The sequence below is a fragment of the Bombina bombina genome, chromosome 4 (assembly GCF_027579735.1).
Source record: "Bombina bombina isolate aBomBom1 chromosome 4, aBomBom1.pri, whole genome shotgun sequence".
NCBI classification, from domain to species: Eukaryota; Metazoa; Chordata; class Amphibia; order Anura; family Bombinatoridae; genus Bombina; species Bombina bombina.
In genome coordinates this window covers 273,925,261-273,934,713 of record NC_069502.1, presented here as the reverse complement: position 1 = coordinate 273,934,713, position 9,453 = coordinate 273,925,261, and the positions used below count along the sequence as shown (strand labels likewise).

The 9,453-nt window shown below is 38.9% G+C and overlaps 1 protein-coding gene across 2 annotated transcripts in view; it reads left to right on the top strand.

Moving 5' to 3' along the window:
- Positions 1-7,911, top strand: part of SERPINE2 (serpin family E member 2) — a 212,129-nt gene extending 204,218 nt beyond the window's left edge. For both annotated transcript variants that reach the window (XM_053709970.1, XM_053709969.1), the window contains exon 9: positions 7,310-7,911. In XM_053709970.1, coding sequence (XP_053565945.1) covers positions 7,310-7,347 — 38 coding nt within the window. In that variant the 3' untranslated portion in view covers positions 7,348-7,911. The remainder of the gene's footprint in view (positions 1-7,309) is intronic.
- Positions 7,912-9,453: the final 1,542 nt, after the last annotated feature.

Below are 9,453 nucleotides of genomic sequence, written 5' to 3'. Positions count from 1 at the left end.
TGATTTTTCTGATTCAGGGAAGATACTTCAATCTGATTCTGATATGTCTACATTTAAATTTAAGCTTGAACACCTCCGCGTTTAGCTCAGGGAGGTTTTAGCAACTCTGGACAACTGTGACACTATTGTAGTCCCAGAGAAATTATGTAGATTGGATAAATACTATGAAGTACCTACTTACACTGATGTTTTTCCAATCCCTAAAAGGTTTTCGGAAATTATTACTAAGGAATGGGATAGACCAGGTGTACCATTCTCTCCCCCTCCTGTTTTTAAAAAGATGTTTCCTATAGACGCCGCTACACAGGACTTATGACAGACGGTCCCTAAGGTGGAGGGAGCAGTTTCTACTCTAGCTAAGCGTACCACTATCCCTATCGAGGACAGTTGTGCTTTTCTAGATCCAATGGATAAAAAATTAGAGGGTTACCTTAAGAAAATTTTTATTCAACAAGGTTTTATTCTCCAGCCTCTTGCATGCATTGCCCCAGTCACTGCTGCCGCGTCTTTCTGGTTTGGGTCCCTAGAGGAGGCTCTACAGGTTGAAACCCCGTTGGAAGATATTATTGACAAGCTTAGGGCCCTTAAGCTAGCCAATTCATTTGTTTCTGACGCCGTTGTTCATTTAACCAAGCTAACGGCTAAAATTTCAGGTTTTGCTATTCAGGTGCGTAGGGCGCTATGGCTTAAATCCTGGTCAGCTGACGTGACTTCAAAGTCTAAACTTCTCAACATTCCCTTCAAAGGACAGATCCTATTCGGGCCTGGACTGAAGGAGATCATTTCTGACATCACTGGAGGAAAAGATCACGCCCTTTCTCAAGACAGGTCCAACAAATTAAGGACCAAACAGTCTAGTTTTCGGCCCTTTCGAAACTTCAAGAGTGGCGCAGCTTCAACTTCCTCTAACACAAAACAAGAGGGAACTTTTGCCCAGTCTAAGCCGGTCTAGAGACCTAGCCAGGCTTGGAATAAGGGGAAACAGGCCAAGAAGCCTGCTGCTGCCTCTAAGACAGCATGAAGGAGCAGCCCCCGATCCGGAAACGGATCTAGTAGGGGGCAGACTCTCTCTCTTCGCCCAGGCTTGGGCAAGAGATGTCCAGGATCCCTGGTCATTGGAAATTGTGTCCAAGGGCTATCTTCTGGAATTCAAAACCTCTCCCCCAAAAGGGAGATTTCATCTCTCACTTTTATCTGCAAACCAGATAAAGAGGGAAGCATTCTTACATTGTGTTCAAGACCTCCTAGTTATGGGGGTGATCCACCCAGTTCCGCAGGAGGAACAGGGACAGGGCTTTAATTCAAATCTGTTTGTTGTTCCCAAGAAAGAGGGAACATTCAGACCAATCTTAGATCTCAAGATCTTAAACAAATTTCTCAGAGTCCCATCCTTCAAGATGGAGACTATTCGAACCATCCTTCCTATGATCCAGGAGGGTCAATATAGGCACTACCAGTTTGTGGCTCTTCCCTTCGGGTTGGCCACGGCACCAAGAATCTTTACAAAGGTTCTAGGGTCCCTTCTAGCGGTCCTAAGGCCGCGGGCTATAGCAGTAGCCCCTTACTCAGAAGACATTCTGATACAGGCGTCGACTTTTCAAGTTGCCAGGTCTCACACGGACATTGTTCTGGCATTTCTGAGGTTGCATGGGTGGAAAGTGAACGAAGAAAAAAGTTCTCTATCCCCTCTCACAAGAGTTTCCTTCCTAGGAACTCTGATAGATTCTGTAGAAATGAAGATTTACCTGACAGAGGCCAGGTTATCAAAACTTCTAAATTCCTGCCGTGTTCTTTATTCTACTTCTCGCCCTTCAGTGGTTCAGTGTATGGAAGTAATCGGCTTAATGGTAGCGGCAATGGACATAGTGCCGTTTGCCCGCCTACATCTCAGACCGCTGCAACTCTGCATGCTCAGTCAGTGGAATGGGGATTACACAGATTTGTCCCCTCTTCTAAATCTGGATCAAGAGACCAGGGATTCTCTTCTCTGGTGGTTATCTCGGGTCCATCTGTCCAAGGGTATGACCTTCCGCAGGCCAGATTGGACAATAGTAACGACAGATGCCAGCCTTCTGGGCTGGGGTGCAGTCTGGAACTCCCTGAAGGCTCAGGGGTTGTGGACTCAGGAGGAGACACTCCTTCCGATAAACATTCTGGAACTAAGAGCGATATTCAATGCTCTTCAGGCTTGGCCTCGGCTAGCTGCAGTCAGGTTCATCAGATTTCAGTCGGACAACATCACGACTGTAGCTTACATCAACCATCAAGGGGAAACAAGGAGTTCCCTAGCAATGTTGGAGGTTTCAAAAATAATTCTATGGGCAGAGGTTCACTCTTGCCATCTATCAGCTATCCATATCCCAGGAGTAGAGACCTGGGAGGCAGGTTTTCTAAGTCAACAGACTTTTCATCCGGGGGAGTGGGAACTCCATCCGGAGGTGTTTGCACAGTTGATTCAACTTTGGGGCAAACCAGAACTGGATCTCATGGCGTCTCGTCAGAACGCCAAGCTTCCTTGTTACGGGTTCAGGTCCAGGGATCCCAAGGCAGCACTGATAGATGCTCTAGCAGCGCCTTGGTCTTTCAACCTGGCTTATGTGTTTCCACCGTTTCCTCTGCTCCCTCGTCTGATTGCCAAGATCAAGCAGGAGAGAGCTTCAGTGATTTTGATAGCTCCTGCGTGGCCACGCAGGACTTGGTACGCAGATCTGGTGGACATGTCATTCTTTCCACCTTGGACTCTGCCGCTGAGGCAGGACCTTCTACTTCAAGGTCCCTTCAAACATCCAAATCTAATTTCTCTGCGTCTGACTGCTTGGAGATTGAACGCTTGATTTTGTCAAAACGTGGTTTTTCCGAGTCGGTCATTAATACCTTAATTGAGGCTCGAAAGCCTGTCACCAGGAAAATCTATCATAAGATATGGTGTAAATATCTTCATTGGTGTGAATCCAAGGGTTACTCATGGAGTAAAGTCAGGATTCCCAATATATTGTCTTTTCTCCAAGAAGTATTGGAGAAGGGATTGTCAGCTAGTTCCTTAAAGGGACAGATTTCTGCTCTTTCTATTCTTTTGCACAAGCGTCTGGCGGATGTTCCAGACGTTCAGGCGTTTTGTCAGGCTTTAGTTAGAATCAAGCCTGTGTTTAAACCTGTTGCTCCGCCATGGAGTTTAAATTTAGTTCTTAAAGTTCTTCAAGGGGTTCCGTTTGAATCTCTGCATTCCATAGATATCAAGCTTTTATCTTGGAAAGTTCTGTTCTTGGTAGCTATCTCTTCGGCTCGAAGAGTTTCAGAGTTATCTGCCTTGCAGTGTGATTCCCCTTATAAGGTAGTTTTGCGTACCAAACCTGGGTTTCTTCCTAAGGTGGTATCCAATAAGAATATCAATCAAGAGATTGTTGTGCCGTCACTGTGTCCTAATCCTTCTTCAAAGAAGGAACGTCTATTACAAAATCTTGACGTGGTTCGTGCTTTAAAGTTTTATTTACAAGCTACTAAAGATTTTTGTCAAACATCTGCATTGTTTGTTGTCTACTCTGGACAGAGGAAAGGCCAAAAGGCTTCAGCAACTTCTCTTTCTTTTTAGTTAAGACGTATAATCCGCTTAGCTTATGAGACTGCTGGCCAGCAGCCTCCTGTAAGAATTACAGCTCATTCCACTAGAGCGGTGGCTTCCACATGGGCCTTTAAAAATGAGGCTTCTGTTGAACAGATTTGTAAGGCGGCGACTTGGTCTTCGCTTCATACTTTTTCTAAATTCTACAAATTTTATACTTTTGCTTCTTCGGAGGCTATTTTTGGGAGAAAGGTCTTACAGGCAGTGGTGCCTTCCGTTTAAGCGCCTGCCTTGTCCCTCCCTTCATCCGTGTCCTATAGCTTTGGTATTGGTATCCCACAAGTAATGGATGAATCCGTGGACTAGATACACCTTACAAGAGAAAACAAAATTTATGCTTACCTGATAAATTTATTTCTCTTGTGGTGTATCCAGTCCACGGCCCGCCCTGTCATTTAAAGGCAGGTGTTTTTTAATTTTTAAACTACAGTCACCACTGCACCCTATAGTTTCTCCTTTCTCTTGCTTGTCTTCGGTCGAATGACTGGGAGGTGGCAGTTAGGGGAGGAGCTATATAGACAGCTCTGCTGTGGGTGATCCTCTTGCAGCGTCCTGTTGAGAAGGAGAATATCCCACAAGTAATGGATGAATCCGTGGACTGGATACACCACAAGAGAAATAAATTTATCAGGTAAGCATAAATTTTGTTTTATGCAAGAACTTACCTGATAAATTAATTTATTTCATATTGGCAAGAGTCCACGAGGCCCACCCTTTTTTTGGTGGTTATGATTTTTATATAAAAACACAATTTTATTTCCAGTTCTTGTTTTTTTGTATGCTTTTTTTTACTCAGTTTATCACCCCACTACTTGACTATTCATTAAACTGAATTGTTGGTGTGGTGAGGGGTGTATTTATAGGCATTTTGAGGTTTGGGAAACTTTGCCCTTCCTGGTAGGATTGTATATCCCATACGTGACTAGCTCATGGACTCTTCCCAATATGAAAGAAATTAATTTATCAGGTACGTTCTTACATAAATTATGTTTTTTATTCCCCATTCCCCAGTTTTGCATAACCAACACAGTTATATTAATACACTTTTACGTCTGTGATTATCTTGTATCTAAGCTTCTGCAGACTGCCCCCTTATTTCAGTTCTTTTGACAGACTTGTATTTTAGCCAATCAGCGCTGACTCTTAGGTAACTTTACGGGCATGATCACAAAGTTATCTATATAGAAATGAAATATATTAAAAAACAGTGCCATTAAAACAAAAAAAAAAAACACCTTTCTTGGTCATTTGGTATAACTTTGGTATAACTACTTTTAGTAATATGTCCTAATGACTATTGATATAGCATAAAAGCAAAAATAAATGATATGCCTGCAATATTAATTTATATTATAATAAAGCAGATCATTTTTGCCTTGCTGGCCCTAGCTAGCTGTCGCCAATCACCAGTGGCTTTTGGGTGCTGCAGAACATGTAAGTCATGTGGCTGATGCTCCTTATTGGCTCACCTGTTCAGAAGCTACAATTCTTGCGGCTCCTGGGCAGGACTTAACCATTTTGCCTTGTCTTTTTATTATGTACTTGTTAAAGGTTGTTTTCTAACGGTTCATTAATGGGGCATGCTAAATTGATTTATAAAGTGTATATCTGTTTGTCAATACAGGACTCAGAGTTAAAATACTCTCTGGATTCCTGGGCAAGTCCTTACAAACCCCTTTTAAAATAAACAGTGAACTGTCAGGAGACGCAGAGCAGACATTTTCACTCCATTCATTTAAATAGCGCTTGTAGCCAGTGCCTCAATACTGATAAGTGATTCTCTGATGATTTTACAGGAGCAGGAGAGCCCAGCTCCTTTTTGTTATCTCCCCTCTTGTGCAGTAGCTGGGCATATTAATGCTGAATGTCGGCTATGGCAATGTGAGCATAAGCAGTGCACCTAGCAGTCGTACAGCTCCTACTGCTTATTGGACACTTAAAGGGACACTGAACCCATTTTTTTCTTTCATGATTCAGATAGAGCATGACATTTTCAGCAACTTTCTAATTTACTCCTATTATCAAATTTTCTTCGTTCTCTTTCTATCTTCATTTTTAAAGCAGGAATGTAAATCTTAGCAGCCAGACCATTTTAGGTTCAGCATCATGGCTAGAGCTTGCTTATTGCAGGCTTACATTTACCCACCAATAAGCAAGCATAACCCAGGTTCTCAATAAAAAATGGGCCGGCTCCTATGCATCACATTCCTGCTTTTTAAATAAAGATAGCAAGAGAACGAAGAAAAATTGATAATGGGCGTAAATTAGAAAGTGGCTTAAAATTGCATGCTCTATCTAAATCATGAAAGAAAAAATTTGCGTTTAGTGTCCCTTTTAAAGCTTACATTCAGAGGGCAGTGGAGCATTTCAATGATAAATATATTCAAAATGAAATAAAATAAATAATGGATGACAATTATGAATATATACACTATTATACTAAGTCCACTAGGACTTTAGTGGTTCTTTAACCTTTAAAGGGACATTAAAGACTAAATAAATGTTAGATAGAATGATTCTTTCAAAGAAAAGATTAGTCTTAGAATAACGTGTATATGTATTTGTTAAGTTTCATTTGCTGTTTAAAGGGACACTAAACTGAAATATTTTATTTAATGATTCAGATAGATGCAATTTTAAGACATTTTCTAATTTACTCCTATTATCTATTTTTCTTCCTTCTCTTGCTATCTTTATTTAAAAAGCAGAAATGTAAAGCTTAAAGGGATATTGAACCCATTTTTGTCATGATTCAGATAGAGCATGACATTTTAAGCAACTTTCTAATTTACTCCTATTATTACATTTTCTTCATTCTCTTGGTATCTTTATTTGAAATGCAAGAATGTAAGTTTAGATGCCGGCCCATTTTTGGTGAACAACCTGGGTGGTTCTTGCTGATTGGTGGATAAATTCATCATTCAAAATGTGCTGTCCAGAGGTCTGAACCAAATAAAAGCCTAGATGCCTTCTTTTTCAAATAAAGATAGCAAGAGAACAAAGAAAAAATGATCATAGGAGTAAATTAGAAAGTTGCTTAAAATTGCATGCTCTATCTAAATCACAAAATAAAAAACAATTTGGGATCAATGTGTCCCTTTAAGAGCCAGCCCATTTTTGGTTCAGAACCTGGGTTATGCTTGCTTATTGGTTTGCTAAATGTAGCCACCAATAAGCAAGCACTATCCTGGGTGCTGAACCTGAAATGGGCTGGCTCCTAAGCTTTAAATTCCTGCTTTTTAAATAAAGATAGCAAGAGAACAAAGAAAAATGCATGCTCTATCTGTATCCTGAAAGAGCATGCATTTTTCTCAAAGTGTTTAATGTCCCTTTTAATAATTTAGATGGACATTGTTACAAATATTGCTGCTGTATAGTGTTCACAATGTTATACATATAGTGCTCAAGACGTACAACCTCAAGTGTACCTCATTATGCTGTCATGGGCAGGAGCTAATTTTCAACAAATGTTAGCAAGAGAAAGAGGTACATTTTAATAGCAGATGTCATATATTTTTTAATGGTTTGCTCTGTCTGAATCATGGAGTATTTTTTTTTTATTTTGAATCCCCTTGCCTTTAAAGCATGTTTTAAATGTTTTTGGATAAACATAATGAATTACAGCTAGCTGTAATGACCTCTGCATGTTTACCCAGAGTCTAATGCTGAATATATTATTATCCCTTCCAGGTGCTGTGCTCTTCGCAGGACAAATAAACAAACCTTGAGGCAGACGTCAAGATGAAATGCATCTATCCTGCATCTTGATTCCAATGTTTAGATATTTTGTACATTGCGCTAGTTTTTTTTTCTTTTGTGAATTCTCATGCATTTTAAACAAAGATGGTTACTTGTGCTTGTAACTTTTTTTTATACATGTCATTTTGATAACTCCAAGTTGATGGTACTTCTCTTCCATTATTTGTATTAACTACTGAAAGTGTGTTTTTAATTAAGGTATTTTTTTAAGTGTTTTTTGTTTTGTTGCTTAAACGCCTTTGAGTATCGTAGAACCTTTCTGCAACTTATGATGTGGCTCGGTGATGCTGAAAGAACTAGGACTGATTATTAACCGTGCAGTATTTGTGGCAGGAGATGCCAACTCACAACAGTGAAGGGCAGTACTTTGGCTCAAATTACATATCAAGACTAAACTGTACTTTTTATTGCCTGTAATAAATGACGCATGTGTTTATTGAAACAAATATCAGAAAATAACACTTTGTATCACTCTCTTTGGAGAGTATCTCCTGTTTGAGATGCAATAAAAAGTTATGTTGAAGATTTATAAATGAGTGATTTATTTAGACTATCAGTAATGGCAGAAAAGTTGCACTGTATACACTTTATGTATTAAAGGGACATGCAAATGCAAAAAGAAAATGTTTTAGGTCATTTTATTATTGTTCTGTTTCTTGCAATGTTAAATGTTCGCTCCAGAGCTGCAGTGCAGTACAGAGACCTCGCTGAACACATCTGGTGAGCCAATGAGGCATATGTGCATAGCCACCAACCAGCAGCTATCTCTCAGTAGTGCATTAATTATCCTGAGCCTACATAGGTATGCTTTTCAACTAAGGATACCTAAGGAATCAAATCAATTTGATTGCAGAAGTAAATTCAATGTCTCTTAAAATAGCATTCTCTGTCCGAATCCTGGCATTTTCATTTTCATGTCCTTTTAACTTAGCAAAAATTTATTTTCAGGATAATGTTATTAAATTATTTGATACATGTATCACACATTTCAGTCTGCAAAAAAATCCAAATTATAATTTCAACATTTTATCTGGGTCATTTCTGGACTAAATCTTGTGTATTGGGGGAAAGCATTTAATATAAATAAAAAAAAAAGTAATCAAGAGATTGCAACAGCTTTTATCATCAGAATTAAATACATAAGTCATTTTTATTCTCTTCATGTGTAATTATGAAATATTCATGACTTGTGTTAACTTGTCTTAGGGTGCCTCCATTTCGTAAGATGCATCGTGTATCTCATGCTGTTGCTGGATAGCCTAACATTCAGGCATTCAGCAACAGTACAATAACAGTAAAATAAGAAAGATTTACTGTGCATGGCCCATTACACCAAATGGGTGCCATTTGCTTGTTGTAACTCTTTCAAATTAAGCTTAATTTTTTTAACTTTTTCAACACTGAATCTAATAACACGCATTTTCAACTATTCAACATGTGCATTGCTTAATCTCAAGTAACTTTATTTATTTTTTTACAAGGTTTTTAAGCGGAAGATTGATGCATTTTTCTCAGTCTTGTTACCAAAACTCATATGTCTTAAAAAGCTTGTCAACTAATTTAGTTTGTTTTCCCCTCACAATTCACTATATATGCATGAAAGGTGTATTTTTTTAAATAATGCAAAGCCAATTTTTCTTTAGAAAGGAGACCCAAGCCTCAAGTTTATCAATTTTTTTAAATAATTTTATTTAATATTTTTTTTTATAAATAATGGATCAACCATAATTGAAAACCATAGTGGTTTAACATAATTGTTAGAAAAAAAAGGTTAGTAACAGGAATGAACTTTTGGTTACAGGAATGAACAATGGGTAACAGTTATGTGTCCGTATGTGTGCACATATGTGTGCATGTGCATGTTGTGCGCGTGAAATTTCTGTATTGAAGGGATGTGTTATGTTCTTATAGTTTTTCACAGCGAAAGAGAAAGGGTTGTGTGTGTTTTATCTAGAATTGCAATAAATTAATGAAAATAAACTTTCCTAACCTTTTCTAAGAAGCCTTCTCTAATCTTTTTCAATTTCCATGTGACAACCTGTGACTGTGTGGGATAATACACACAATGTCCTCAA